This window comes from Eurosta solidaginis, chromosome 5, assembly GCF_040869045.1.
Source record: "Eurosta solidaginis isolate ZX-2024a chromosome 5, ASM4086904v1, whole genome shotgun sequence".
In the NCBI taxonomy this organism is placed as follows: Eukaryota; Metazoa; Arthropoda; class Insecta; order Diptera; family Tephritidae; genus Eurosta; species Eurosta solidaginis.
Genome location: NC_090323.1, coordinates 212,013,153 through 212,029,478, shown reverse-complemented (window position 1 = coordinate 212,029,478; position 16,326 = coordinate 212,013,153). Strand labels below are relative to the sequence as shown.

General features: G+C 39.8%; 1 protein-coding gene and 1 long non-coding RNA gene across 4 annotated transcripts in view; both read left to right on the top strand.

The window, feature by feature from the left end:
• Positions 1 to 16,326, top strand: part of LOC137252408 (uncharacterized) — a 100,810-nt gene that overhangs the window by 78,362 nt on the left and 6,122 nt on the right. The gene's annotated exons all lie outside the window — the stretch shown is intronic.
• Positions 1 to 16,326, top strand: part of LOC137252405 (ankyrin-3) — a 55,879-nt gene that overhangs the window by 33,431 nt on the left and 6,122 nt on the right. For all 3 annotated transcript variants that reach the window (XM_067788045.1, XM_067788044.1, XM_067788043.1), the window contains 3 exons: positions 2,062 to 2,296; positions 13,221 to 13,374; positions 13,440 to 13,722. In XM_067788045.1, the coding sequence (XP_067644146.1) occupies positions 2,062 to 2,296; positions 13,221 to 13,374; positions 13,440 to 13,722 (672 nt within the window). The remainder of the gene's footprint in view (positions 1 to 2,061; positions 2,297 to 13,220; positions 13,375 to 13,439; positions 13,723 to 16,326) is intronic.

The following is a 16,326-nucleotide window of genomic DNA, read 5'->3' as shown; positions in this document are numbered from 1 at the left end:
AGCAGTGCTTCGCCCCATCCCATAGGTGCGACCGATCACAAATTGTCCTCAATATCCTCTAACGGGAGTCCAAGAAAACTTGCAGTTTCAACAGGGGTGGACCATAATGAGAGGGGTGTTAGAGGCGTTGCTTCCACATTACAATTAAAAAAGGAATGGTTGGTGTCATGTGGAGGCACATTGCAAGCAGTGCATACATTTTCTATGTCGGGGTTAATTCTGGATAGGTAAGAGTTTAACTTATTACAGTATCCAGATCAAAGTTGAGCTAGAGTGACTCGCGTTTCCCTGGGGAGTGTGCGTTCCTCTTCCGCAAGTTTTGGGTACTGTTCTTTGAGTACTGGATTCACCGGGCAATTCCTGGCATAAAGGTCCGACGCCTGTTTGTGGAGTTCACTGAGGACCTGCTTGTGTTTTTTTGCTTCATACGGCTGAGTTCTCAGGTGCCATATATTGCCTCATAATGCTTACGGAGATGACTCCTTAAGCCCCTGGGCGGTGTTGGCTCATCAATCAGATGTCTGATTGGATGCCCAGGTTTCTGGGTATTCAACAGGAACTGTTTGGTTAGCATGTCATTTCTCTCCCTAATGGGGAATATTCTCGCCTTATTATGTAGATGGTGTTCTGGGTTCGCACCCCGGGCAAAGCTACATCAAAATTTTAGAAATAAGGATTTTCAATTAGAAGAAATTTTTCTAAGCGGGGTCGCCCCTCGGCAGTGTTTGGCAAGCGCTCCGAGTGTATTTCTGCCATGAAAAGCTCTCAGTGAAAACTCATCTGCCTTGCAGATGCCGTTCGGAGTCGGCATAAAACATGTAGGTCCCGTCCGGCCAATTTGTAGGGAAAATCAAGAGGAGCACGACGCAAATTGGAAGAGAAGCTCGGCCTTAGATCTTTTCGGGGGTTATCGCGCCTTACATTTATTTTTTTTGTTCTGGGGACATAAGAAGACAGCCCGTGGCGGTTTTGTTTGTTTGATGGCATTTGTCCTTTATCATAATTTATATATTAAACTTCTGAAGTTTTGTTGAGGATATCTACATACAGAATTCAAACAGCATTTCAAGTAATAAATCTGTGTCAGCTTTCTTAACTCGAGGACGTACTCAATATTAGTATTCAAAAAATGCATATTTTTTAAATTGTTTAAATAAAGTCAGCGTTGTTTTTGTTGTTGTAGCAGTTCTTCGCCCCATCCAATAGGTGCGAACGATCACAAATTGTCATCAATATCTTCTAACGGGAGTCCAAGGAAACTTGCTGTTTCAACAGGGGTGGACCATAATGAGAGGGGTGTTAGAGGCGTTGCTTCCACATTACAATTAAAAAAGAGATGGTTGGTGTCATGTGGGGATACATTGCAATCAGGGCATACATTTTGTATGTCGAGGTTGATTCTGGATAAGTAAGAGTTTAACCTGTTACAGTATCCAGTATTGAGTAGAGCGTAATCATTACACTTAATTCCATTCATTGTAATCATTACACTGTAATACCCCAGTGGCTTAGGGGGCTTAGAATATACCCGCGGCCTGTCGTAAGAGGCGACTAAAATACCAATACCAACCCTTTTAAGGGGTTGGCAGCGAAATACATAGCTTCTCCAACCCAATTCTCAACCTCACCTACCCGTGCGAATACTGTTTTTTTTTAACAGCCGAGGCTCTGGTGACCCCAAGTTTTTCATGGTTCAAGGCGGTAGGAAGGCGGGATGGCTTAAAAGGTTTCATGTGGTCATACCAAATCGTTCCTGGAATGGTGGGGATAGTACCTTAATGGTGCTTGTAACCGGAACGTACGGATCTGCATCCGGCAAAGGACCATCAACATGGTGAACAAAATCGTTCCCGGAATGGTGGGATAGTACCTTAATGGTGCTTGTAACCGGAACGTACGGATCTGCATCCGGCAAAGGACCATCAACATGGTGAACACTCCCCAAGGGCTTCGGGGAGCGTCTTTATCACAACAACAACAACAACAACAAAAACAACATTGCTTTGTAATGCATGTACTAAAAACTAATATTTTTACCCATTTGCTTACTTTACTTCATAGGTACCTTTTCGCGTGAAAAAACCTCTATTGCATTTAGCTTGCGAACGTGGTGCCTGGAATTGCGTGCAACAATTAGTAATTACGCGTTCGGAGGAAATTAATTTAATTAAAGACGAATATTATCCCATACATCAGGCTGTGTTGCACGAAGGACGCTTTCTGGAGCTTCTGATACAACACGGTGCTGTAACAACAGTACGCACTTGTACACAACAAATGACACTTTTGCATGTTGGTAAGTAAAACATGGGTTTCTTTTAGTGGAACTAACTTGCCAATAAGGCGCACCAGTCCCTTCTTCGCTCTGCTAACTGGAGCCAAATGGTAAGCTCAAGGAAATTTTAATCGTTTCCCACCTGTATTCTCCAGCGGAGCGGGGGCCGCCCACTTGCACTGCTTCCGCGGGCGGGTTTCGCAAAAAATACTTTCTTGATGATATTCTTTCATCTGCATAACATGGGCTGGCCAACATAGCCTATGTCTTTTCATACAGTTCAGCATTAAATCTTCTTCGGTATTAGACAAATCAAATGCGTAGAGCTCCGTAAATATTTCGAAGCATATTTCTCACCAACACTTCCAGAGCCTCATCAGAGTTATCAGTGTCATGGACACCATATATCAGGGCGCGTACGATAAGTGACTTGCAGAGCATGATTTTCGCGTGCCGAGCGAGAACTTTCTTTTCAATTGCCTACATAATCCAAGTAGCATTGGCTAAAGTAATTCTTCGCTGGATTTAAAGTTGACGTTGTTGTTTGAATAAATGTTGGTGCCCAAATAAACGAAGTATTTTAGTTTTTTGGAATTATGGCTGTCAACAGACGCGTGGTTGCCAAGCCGCAAATGCGCTGACTCTTTCCTTGGCGACAGCTGGTACTTCGTTATATCCTCGTTCTTGATTTTTTATTATTTTGTCCAGCATTAAATGAAATAAAAATACCCTGTCAACCTGTCTGAAACCTCATTTAGTTTCGCACGCGTTGAAGAGGTCCCTGTCAATTTTAATTGAGCTGAGGGTTTTGGTCAACATTATTTTGCACAGCCGTAAAAATTTTGCTGGGAAACTAAATTCAGACATAAGGGCATATAGACAGCTCTTTTGCGAAGGTCGCGTTGAAAACAAAGAGGCGAACTGTACCCCCTATAGGGGGTGGGTGGGGGCTTCTTTAGGTATTACACCTGGTCACAGGGGGAGGGGAGGGATTGAGACTTTGTCACGTAGTCAATAGTATTTAAATAGTATTTAATATTTCGAATAGTATTTAAATATTGCGCGTGGTCACAAAGCCGTTTCCGTATACCAAATCCAGATAAAGTGGAATCGGAAATTTTCCCATTATTGCTTGTGCGACAATGTATAAATCTACACCCGGATCTTTCACAGGGTAAGGAAATACCCTACGATACATACTGCCCATCTATTAAAGATGACATACCCCAGCGGATCAGGCGGTCAGAATATACCCGCGGTAGGTATGTCTGTCGTAAGAGGCGACTAAAATACCAGATTCAAGTGGCTGTGTAGCGCAACCCTTCAGGTTAAAATAAAATAAATGTAAGGCGCGATAACCTCCGAAGAGATCTAAGGCCGAGCTTCTCTTCCAATTTGCGTCGTGCTCCTCTTGATTTTTCCCTACAAATTGGCCGGACGGGACCTACATGTTTTATGCCGACTCCGAACGGCATCTGCAAGGCAGATGAGTTTTCACTGAGAGCTTTTCATGGCAGAAATACAATCGGAGCGCTTGCCAGACACTGCCGAGGGGCGACCCCGCTTAGAAAAATTTTCTTCTAATTGAAAAATCTTATTTCTAAAATTTTGATGTTGCTTTGCCCGGGAGTTGAACCCAGGGCATACGGTGTGATAGGCGGAGCACGCTACCATCACACCACGGTGGCCGCAGGTTGCCAGCGCAATATATAGCTTCCCCAACCCAATTGTCAACCTCACCTACCCGCGGCGAATCCTGTTTCACTAACAGACGAGGGTATGGCGACCCCAAGCTCCTCATGGAACTTGGAGGTGGGGAGGGAGGGATGGCCTGAAGGTTTAATGTGGCCACATCGTTCCCGAGATGGTCCCGCTAGCACCTTAATGGTGCTGTGGTACCGGAGCGTACCGGATCTGTATCCGGCAAAGGACCATCACATCGATAACACTCCCCAAAGCCTTCGGGGAGCAACCTTATCGCTACAACAACAGCAACAACAATAACAACAACAACAACAACAACAACAATAACAACAACAACAACTACATTAAAGATGGCATTGTTGGAAGGACGTGTCGAATTTGTGGAATTTCTTTCGCGTCAAAAATTTCCATGAAAAATCATCAGAAAAACTTGCACGGTAATGCAGTGGACGACCTGTTTCGCGTGCGACCTCTGCAGGTCTTCTCCAGGAGACCAAAAGAGATCTTATGTATCGTGGAGCAAAGCGCCGAGCGGATAGACATCGAGGCTGTCGACGAAGCAAAAATAATCACGTCTGAGAAACTCCTGATGCTACTGCTCCCATAATCTACGATGTATCTCAGTGGCTTGATGCTGGAAGCATATTCGTTAAAGTTGAGTTAGATGAAAAGAAATAAAAAAGAAAAATACTTTCTAAATTAAGTTGTTCGAATATGTTTTGTATTTTTTCTTCCTAATCCCAGCCAGCATTTTTTGAAAATTTTGAGCAAAAAATATTCAAATAACATACCCCAAGATGATTAAAAACGTTCAAATTTAAAAGCATTTTCTGTTCGAAAATTAACGTATCGTCAGGAGAAAAATGTACCATAAATGTGATTATTCTTGAATAATAAATTATAATTCATATTTCGAAACGCTTTTTGTTCATATCTGATATCATTGTAAAATTGTGCTTTAATTGTTTTAGAGTAATATTTGAATACTTTTCACAGTTATTTTCTGATCATATTCGTGAACATATTTTAATCATTTTGGTTGAGATTTTTGAATCATTTTTGAATGCGATTATCATGCATTTATTCTTCATATCTCATACAAAATAAGATACTACATGCTAATCTTATTTCATCAGGGGAAGAAAGCATGCGGAAGTGAGCTATTTGAACCAAAGTCAATTCGCAAACGAATTAGACCAATATACACCTGCGACTGCAGCATCAGATATGATCGTCAACATCTTAAAATACGATATGGTGCGGGATGTTGAAGCCATATCCAGGTACATATGTCAAGAAAGCTTCACTTACCTGGGGTTCAAATAGTTCACAACCTTTGTATTGTCTAATGGTTGGATTTGTATTTTCTGGGAAGCCGAAGGTGGAGAAATGATTGGGAACATCTTTTGTTAGGAGCAGTATATACATTATTTCTTGTCTTGAAGAATAAAATTTTAATATATTTTTTCTGAACTTCATGATTGAAAAAATGTGTGTATGCGAAAAAATAAGATCTTCAATCAAAAGTAAAATTTTAACAAGTATAAAATTCATTATTCAGTCAACAAAGATTGTCGGAAAAGATTCAGAAAGCTGAATCAAAGAGTATATATTTGTCAAGAGGCGTCACTCGATACTTTTGTTGTTGCCAAAGCAAATTACTCGATGTTTTCTCAAGGTAGTCGTTGGTTTTTTTATCAGATGTATTTATAAAAACGCCTTCTATATATTTTCGTGGGGTATTTGTGTTTATTTTATTGATTGTATTAAATTATATAATTAATTCTCTTTCCAAAAATCGTAATTATGCAAAGTCACTTTACCGCATAACTATATAGGATTCAATTAAAAAAAACTAAACAAAACTTCCTTGAGAATCACATTCGACATGACAGGGTTGCTTTGGCAACAACAAAGTATCGAGTGACGCCTCTAAACTATATATAGTTTTTGATCATCAAAAGTATTCATATTTGATTATTTCTTTTGTTTAATTGTATGATAACTCATTTCTTAGTCAGAAGGAGTAATCAAATTGTATTGATATGTAGGGAAATTCAAAATTGTAACACCCAAATGCTGAGTGGGATATTATTAACTTATAATTATATGTATGCACGTACGCTTTGCGTAACGCAGCGGGTGCCGAATTAATAAAAATAAATATAAATCAAATAAAATTTTTTTTAAGTTAGCAAAAAATTATTTAAAATTCGTAAAAATGCTCGTGCCATTTATTTTACCAACGCTCACTCACATCTTAAATCACAGCATAACCACATCGTGTTTTCCTGATGTTTGGAAGATCGCTACGGTGCAACCAATTGCAAAAACCAAGTCTGCAAGTAGTCCTAGCGACTTTTGGCCTATAAGCATCTTGCTTTCGCTCTCTAAAGTGTTCGAAAAGCTGTTGTCTGAGCAAATACTTGAGCATGTTGGTAAACGGCATCTGCTGTCCCCGTTTCAGTCAGGCTTTAGAGCAAAACATAGCTGCTCCACTGCCGTATTAAAAGTACTGGATGACATTAGAATTCCTTTTGACAAAAAGCAACTGACTCTTTTGTGCCTCTTAGATTTTTCTAAAGCTTTCGACTCGGTAAACCATGACTTACTTTGCATGAAGCTAACAAATTATTTTGTTTTTGGTGTTTCCGCAACGCATCTTATGTGGAGTTATTTAGGGGGTAGAACTCAACGTGTCAAAACTGGCTCACAGTTCTCTAGCCTTAAACCACCGCTGACTGGTGTCCCACAGGGATCTATTCTAGGTCCTTTATAGTTTAGTCTTTTCATAAATGACGTCTTCTATATCTATCAGCATGCCAATATGCAAGCTTACGCTGATGACATTCAATTACATCTATCTGGAAGGTATGAGGATACCAACCATCTTTGTGAAAGGCTCAATAATGACTTAGCATCCATTTCGGCTTGGGCCTCCAGAAATTATTTGTGCCTTAATACTGATAAGTCTTACATCCTCCCGATATCTAAAAAAGCTATACCTTTCTCAAATATTTCCCCTTTTATATATTGCTGGTAACGTCTTAAAACTGGTGCCGAAAGTGACCAATCTTGGTTTTATCATCAACAGCAGCTTGACATGCTATAAACTCTATTGTCTGTAAAGTGTACTATATATTAAGGAACCTTCGAACGTTAGCGGCGTTTACCCCTCTCCATGTAAGGAGAAAACTCGCAATACAGCTAATTTTGCCGGTTATATGCTACCGCGAACTGGTATACAGCAAGGTGAGCTCGTATTCTGCCCATAAGATTGATGTAGCTTTAAACCACCTTACGCGCTATGTATTCGGGTTAGACAAATTTGACCATATTTCGAATTGGAGAACAGGATTACTATGGTGTGAAATAGCTGACTATCTGAAGGCCAGAAATTGTATTTTTCTCTGCAGGCTTATTATATTGTAACGAATTTACTTGCAAATCCTCTTATTTGCCCTTTTGCTAAGTTCGTATCACTAAACTGTTGAATAAATAACTCCAATATTGAATAATGGAAAAACGGCCTTTATTAAAGTACTTCACAATAACACATACTTTTCAACTAGCTGGCTTAATAACCAAACTGATAGCTTAAAGGAAACTGACTTTCAAAATAATACTGATATTGCTCGCTAGATAGCGTCTCAATCGAAAACTTGCCCATAGCGCCTCTACCGCTGACGCTTTTATACTCTGTGATTTCTTCGTGGCATCTTCTAAGCGCTTCCAGAATTTTACTTAGTTATAAATTTCTCAGCTACAACTACAGATGTATAATTTCTCATTTGAGTAATACTTGCGCAAATTATTGCCCTCTCTTGTGACAACTCAGATAAGATATATGCATGTGTTTGTGCATTGAATCTCCGCTGCTCGTATACATACATGGTACATATGTGTAGACGCAATTATTGTTTCGTTTATGTAGATACATAATGATTGAATTATTGATGTGAATTCACGTCACTGCTTAGCATCGGCTTAGAGACAGCAGCATCCCTTAGTTTTGCTAATATTCGTAACACTGCCCTCCACCTAAATCCACCTAAATCTCTCGATCTAAACGCTGCTAGCATCGCCAAATGTACCACTCTTCTATTTCGTGATTTCCCAATTGCTTGTATGCGGTAGATGACATCACTGATCGTCTTCACAATTCTGTACGGGCCTTCCCAACTGCACCGATATTTGGATGGAACACCTTTCCGCCGGTGAGGGTTGTATAGCAGTACCAAATCTCCCTCCCGGAAACCTTCCGAATTATTTTCTTTGTCGTACCTGTGTTTCGTCTTACTACTCATTATCCTGGATCGTTCCCTCGCACTCTGTTGCTTGACCAATGAACTACTTCGTAGAACTTGCGCTTGACGGATTGACTTTGCATCATCATTATCGTCTGGACGTTTCACACCAGTAGTGCGCGCTGGCTTGAAACCACCCTTGCATTCTTTCTGAAAAATTCTTTCAGTCATTTTATTGCGTCCATTAGGGTTTGTCGATGCCGGTCTTTTTCTCGCAGGTACTTTTAATTTCGCTTTATTTGGTCCATTCGATCCATCAACCTTTTCTTTTGACTTTCGTGGCCTTTGTCGAGTCTTCTCCACCAGTACTCGATTACTACTGAACCCTTTCTCCAACTTGAAGTTAAGTGGTATATCCCGGTTCTCATAACGCATCACCCTTCTCTGCATATCGATCTTGATGTCATGGCCAACCAAGAAGTCCACTCCCAATATGACTTCTTCGACGATCTTTGCCACAACGAATTTGTGTAGAACTGTGACCTTTCCAATCAAGACTTCACACATCACTTCTCCCTGAACTTGGTTATACTCGCCAGTGACTGTACGCAACTTTGCTCCAGGTAACGTTTTTACTCTCCTGTTGACCAAGTCAGATCGGATTAAGGAATGAGATGCGCCCGTATCTACAGTTAGTACACGCTCCTTGCCATCCACATTTCCTTTGACGGTAAGACTGCTCGATTTCCTTCCAGTTTGCGAGATAGGTATCACACGACATTCAATAGCTGGGGCAAGTTCTCGATCTTTACATTTGACTCGCTCTTGTTTATCTCCTCCAGCTTTGCGTTTACGACCAGCCAAGTTGGAACTACCATGACCGATGCTGCAATGACGTGCAATGTGACTTGGGTTACCGCACTTGAAACACTTCATAACTCCGGCATTGTTTTGTTGTAATCCCTTAAGTGCTTCCAAAATTGTGTCTACCCAATCTGGCCTTTCCACTTCCACGCGATGAGCTTTGTATGCGGGCTTACTCAAAAGTGACGCTGTTTCCTGAGTCAGTGCATAGGATACCGTTTCAGCAAATGTTGGCTTTGGGTTCGCGTATGTGGCTCGCTTCGTTTCGACGTCCCGTATGCCGTTAATAAAGCTGTGAATCTTTACCCTTTCAGTGTATTCCACGGGTGCGTCCGCATTTGCAAGATGAGCCAATCTTTCAACATCCGAAGCAAACTCCTGTAATGTCTCATTTGCTTTTTGGTAACGGTTTTGCAACTCTATTTGGTATATCTGTTTTCTATGCTCGCTTCCATAACGTCTCTCGACAGCGGCCATCAATGCTTCATAGTTGTTCCGCTCTCCCTCGGGAATCGTCTGTAGGATTTCTGCTGCTGGCCCCTTCAATGCTACGAATAGAGGAGCAACTTTATCTTCAGCATTCCAGTTGTTCACTGCTGACGTCTTCTCAAATTGAAGCTTGAATACCTCGAAAGGAACAGAGCCGTCAAAAGATGGAGTTTTTACCTTCGGATTGCTCGCTGGAACAGCTGGGCGATTTAGTTGTAACTGTTGCATAAGACCTTTCAACGCTTCTATCTCGGCATCAATTTTGTCCTCGAGTTGTAAAATTTTTGCATCCTGCTCTTCCAGTTTCGCAAAGAGCTGCGATGATACCTGTTCCGGAATTTTTGTCGACATTCCAGATATACGTGCCTCTTGCGCTTCCAGTTGAGATGACATATATGTCTTCTGTTCTTCCAATTGAGATGACATTTGCGACGCCATTTCTGAAATGCGTGCCTCCTGTGACTCCAGCTGAGATGCCATTGTCGATGTTTGTACAGATATTGTGCTCGTCACTGTTTGCGGTATTTCGCTTCTTTCTTCCATTTTTGTTATTGTTTTGTCGCTACCATAATGAAAGACATACTCCTCAGCATTGTAGATTCCTTCAAATACCATAGCTACACTTAGTGGTTTTTGTAGCTGGGATTTATCGCCAGAAGTAGCCAATCCACGGACTTTCAACTCCTCCTTCAGTTGCTGGATCGTCAATTCACTCAACTTTGCCATGTCCAAGTTGTATTCCCAATCTTCGGAATTTATTCAACAATTCCTCTTCTGACACCAATTGTAACGAATTTACTTGCAAATCCTCTTATTTGCCCTTTTGCTAAGTTCGTATCACTAAACTGTTGAATAAATACTTTTCAACTAGCTGGCTTAATAATCAAACTGATAGCTTAAAGGAAACTGACTTTCAAAATAATACTGCTATTGCTCGCTAGATAGCGTCTCAATCGAAAACTTGCACATAGCGCCTCTACCGCTGACGCTTTTATACTCTGTGATTTCTTCGTGGCATCTTCTAGGCGCTTCCAGAATTTTACTTAGTTATAAATTTCTCAGCTACAACTACAGATGTATAATTTATTATTTGAGTAATACTTGGGCAAATTATTGCCCTCTCTTGTGACAACTCAGATAAGATATATGCATGTGTTTGTGCATTGAATCTCCGCTGCTCGTATACATACATGGTACATATGTGTAGACGCAATTATTGTTTCGTTTATGTAGATACATAATGATTGAATTGTTGATGTGAATTCACGTCACTGCTTAGCATCGGCTTAGAGACAGCAGCACCCCTTAGTTTTGCTAAGGAACCTAGGTATCTTTATGATAAGCTAATTTTTCCCAGGTCATCCCGAACTCATGATCTGATTGTACTAAGCTATAACCACCTTACCTCCTCGCGGCTATTCTTTGTCAATGCCATTCGTACTTGGAACTCGATACCAATGTCCATTCGCAGTAGTATTACTAAAAGCAACTTTAAGGCAGCTTTATACTACCGATGAAATACATGAATACTCTCAAGTTGATTTCTTCACAAGTTTCGCTATCTAAATAATGTTATCTGTGATTATTGACTTCACGCTTTATTTTATATATCTGTATTTTTATACTCAGCGTGTTTTGCACACAGAGTATATTAACTTTGATTGGATAACGGTTGGGTGTACAGGTATAAAATAATCGAGATAAATATAGACTTCCATATATCAAAATCATCAGTATCGAAAAAAAAATTGATTGAGCCATGTCCGTCCGCCCGTCCGTCCGCTAGCACGATAACTTGAGTAAATATTGAGATATCTTCACCAAATTTGGTACACTAGCTTATCTGGACCCAGAATAGATTGGTATTGAAAATGAGCGAAATCGGATGATAACCACGCCCACTTTTTATGTATATAAAATTTTGGGAAGCAAAAAACCTGATAATTTAGTAAATAATACACCTAGAATGTTGAAATTTGACATGTGGACTGATATTGAGGCTCTCGATAAAAAATTGTCAAAATGGGCGTGGCACCGACCACTTATGATAAAATCAATTTTACAAATATTATTAATCATAAATCAAAAATCGTTAAACTTATCGTAACAGAGAGGTTGCCTTTACTATAAGGAATGATTTGAAGAAAAATTAACGAAATCGGTTAAGGACCACGCCCACTTTTATATTAAAGATTTTTAAAAAGGGTCGTGGTCGAATAAAATAAGCTATATTTTTCCAAAAACGAGCTTTATATCAATGGTATTTCATTTCTCAAGTGGATTTATAACAAAAGCACGAAATATTTCTAGGAAAAATGAACGAGATCGGTTAAAGACCACGCCCACTTTTACATAAAAGATTTGTGAAAGGGTCGTAGATGAAAATAATAAGGTATATCTTAGCGAAAAAGAGTTTTGTGTCAATAGAATTTTTCTTTCTAAATTGAATTATAACATTAAATTGGAAAACACTAACATTTTTGAAAATGGGTGTGGTACCACCTCTTTTATGACTAAGCAATTTTCTATGTTTCGGGAGCCATAACACGAAGAAAAATTAACGGATCGTAATGAAATTGTTTACACATATTTTCCTTATAGCAGAAACTATTTCTAGTAAAAATGGACGGGATCGGTTAAAGACAACGGCAACTTAGATATAAAACAAGTTTAAAAGGGTCATAGACTAGAATAATAAGCTATAACGTAGCAAAAAATAGTTTTGAATCAATGATATTTCACTTATCAAGTTTTATTGTAAGAGGAAATGGGGAGACATTTTTTTTAACGGGCGGTGCCACGTGTTATGTAGAAAAGTAATTTATCTGAAATGAAATGTACAATTGAAGCTCACGCTGAGTATATAATGTTCGGTTACACCCGAACTTAGACACCTTTACTTGTTCTTATGTTATGATCATACCTAGCAACTTCCCTGTCCAATGAGTCATATGTGACTCACAAGAGCGTATTGAAATAAGTTCAGGAGTCACCTGTGACTTATTTCTTTATACAACTTAAAGACGCTTTCTTGGTATGAACGTATCGTTATATATTTGTGAGTTCTATGTGAGTGTATATCAAAAGCCTATACTTTAGGAAAATGAAAGAAAATTTCGAAATTTTTTTTCTAATACGTTTTTCTCATTTTCTTCAATTTTTGTATATACTTCTAACTTCAATTAAACAAAAAAGCACACTAATACATGCTTTTGACATTTATATATCAATTTACTCACAAAATAAAATAGCCAAAATAAGGTAAACATATGTCAAATTATTTATAAAAATAATATTTTATAATATATATTCATATTATTAAATTAAGCAATACAAAAAAAATATTTGGTGTGGGGCATTCTCAAAGCGCTTGGTATATGGAGAGGGAAGTTGCTAGATTTAAGAATTATATGTATTTTCGCTGTTCCATATACTGTTGTACTATAAGAGATCATAGATCTCATTGTACTAATGTGACTTATAAATAAAATGAAATTAAATGAAAAATAAGCAATTTACCGGGTATTTACTAATTTGGGTATTTACCCCTTTTCCATCTCTAACTTTTAGTTAATTAAAATGTTCTACAAAATATTCGACAAGTAGTTCAGATGTATTTAATATTTTTACTTAACTTTCAGTCATTTTCGCAGCGCGCAAATCTGCCGAAGATACCTTAAGTACGTTACGTATTTTACTGGAACGTGGATGTAAGGAACTCATCAATGAACCTGACTCTCTAGGCAATACCCCACTGCATGCATTGATAGTACGCTATGCCCTAGAGGAAGCACGGTAAATGCATTTAAATTTCATTACGAGTAAATACCTTCTAACTGAAAATTTCCAATTTATTCAAGCTACGGCTACGATAAGTGGAGCAAATGGGATGTTTTACATCTAGTGAGATTCCTATTGCAAAATGGTGCAAAAAGTTCAATTAATCAAACTGGCAATAGTGCATTGGCATGCGTATTTCGTCATGTGCGTGATTGGGAAGTATGTTTTGAATTATTGAATATGCTAATAAAAGAAGATGGCGATCCCAATATTGTTGGACGTGACGGTTCAGTGCCAATAATGGTATTACTTGTACCGTTAATTAATAAGGATCAACTACATCATTTTACACATTCAATGAAGGTGAGCATAACGTAAGAATTATATACATATGTACTATATTATACTGAAGGTTGAGTTGGAAGATCGGTCTATCTCCTCTGCAGGTTGATAGATGATGATAGATGATAGATGTTGTGAGGTTTAAGCACTGCGATCTATTGATCTATTGTGCCCTCATTCTCTTTACAACACCTCATCCAAGCCAAGTTCTCTGAGAAAATCCAGAATGGTTCTCGGTTTCCGAGAGTATATGTGACTATTTTCTAATTACGATGATCCTAGGATCCTAGGTCTTCGTCTCGCGACTGCATCACATTCCTTCAGGATGTGTTCTGCAGACTCATCTTCGACATCACAGAATCAAGAGAGGCTACTAGACGATATGCCCAATTTATGCATATTTAGCCTACAGTGACCTGTGAGTATACCTGTTAAAATCCTAAGGCTACTTTTTGGGAGGTTAATCATATCCTTATATCGCTTTGAGTTGAAGCCTCCTATTAGTGCGTTTTCCTGCCGAAGTCCTGGACTTTCGCGCCAGTGTTCTTCTCTGAGACACGCCTCCTTTTGTCTAAACTCCTCCCTAATTGTATGTGACCTTATTGGCATGATGGGCTCAGGTCCTATTGGCTTTTCGGCCGGGAAAGCTCGTCCGCTCGCTCGTTACCATCTACTCCTCTGTGTACAGGTACCCATGCTAGACTGATGGTGTTATTAACTCCTAGACCGTTTAACCTCGCTACGCACTCAAGGACTGTTGATGATTTAATCTCAACTGAAGATAATGCCTTGAGCTCAGCTTGACTGTCGCTTAGTATAGCGATTAGAAAGGGGAAAATTTTTGCTTACAAATGCCCCAAGTTGTTCTTTTTATATTCACCATTAATTGGCGCTTAAGTGATTTTGTGCGTTTCGTAAAAAGCAACGCCAACTATCCCTGTGTTGTTGCTCAATGTCATCTGGCAGAGGCCCATTAACTTAACAGGCAACTTAAATGCAGACATAGCACCATACAAGCAACTTCTTTTCGCGGTGTCAGAGACTGCTTTGAAGTTGACAAAAAGACGGTAAGTGTCGATTCTCTTATTGAGTCTTCTCTCGAATCTCGTACATCGTGAAGATCTGGTCGATAGCGGATAGCTTTAGGTCGCCATTATCATTCCCGCAGGAACCTGTCTGGTTTTGAAACCCCTAATCCACCGGAGTTTTTGGTAAAATTTTCGGGTATTATTCCTGTAAGCCAGCATGGGAAGCTCCTCGCACTCATGCCGTTCTGCCTTATGTTATTTCCTTTTAAAAAGGCGTCATTCTCTCCTTCGCGTCACGATAACGCTCCAATATACCCCGCGTTGCAGCGCCTGTACGCAACGTGTCGCTTTAGGCAGCGTCCGCTAAAACACTCGCCCAAATCGCCTAAATCTCTAGTGCTTTCTCGTCTAAAGAAAACTTTCAAGGGGGCGTCGGTAGAAATTTAATTTGTAAGAGACCACTCTGATCAACTTTCACAAGGAATCAAAACGCATGACCTAGAATTGGGATCGGATACTTTTTTGAAACCGGATGCGTTATTGCAATTGAAAAGTAAAGTTTTCTCTTGACAAACGAAAATCATACTGTATAAGCCACTTATCCCTCCCATCCTGCTATATGGCGCAGAAGCATGGAGCATGACAACAGCGGATTAGGCGGCACTGAGATTGTTCAGAGAAAAAATCTTCGAATAATTTAAGAACCTTCACGCTTGGCGGCGGCGAGTACCGAAGAAGATTTATTGATGAGCTGTACTAGCTTTACGCAGACATCAAAAAGGTATAGCGAATTAAAACGCAGCGGCTACGCTTGTTAGACCATCTTATGCGAATGAAAGATGACGTTCCGGCTAAGAAAGTGTTTCTATCGGAAACCACAGAGGAAGTGCGCGGCCCCAACGCCGCTGGAAGGACCAGGTGGAAAACGATTTAAACTTCCTTGGTGTGACCAATTGGCCTCAGTTGGCAGAGCGAAGAAGCGACTGGCGCGCCTTGTAGGACGGCCATAACCGTTTAAACGGTTAAGCGCCAATTAAGTAAGTAAGTAAGGCTACGCTGGCTAAGTCATGGTATGCCAATAAAAGATTATTCCTCGTATGCTATGCTTGCAATGTGTCCCCACATGATACCAACCATATCTTCAATTGTATTATGGAACCAACGCCTCTAACATCCCTCTCATTATGGTCCAACCCTTTTGAAACAGCAAGTTTCCTTGGACTCCCGTTAGAGGATATTGATGACAATTTGTGATCGGTCGCACCTATTGGATGGGGCGAAGCACTGCTACAACAACAACAACAACAACAACAACACCAGCTAAGAATGTATTTTTATCTAAACCCGCCATAGAAGCAGAGGAAAAGCGCGGCCCCTCTGGAAGGACCAGGTGGAAAATGATTTAAATTCGCTTGTTGGATGGCCACAACCGTTTAAAAGGTTAAAATTCTGTAACCGGCAATTACATTTCTAAAACTCGTTATATTTCTGGAAACGGTTGCATTTATGGAAACGGTTACATTTTTGAAGGTAGTTATTTATTTTTGCACCGGCTAGTTTTTATTTTTTAAACTCACTTTACTACCATGTGACCTGT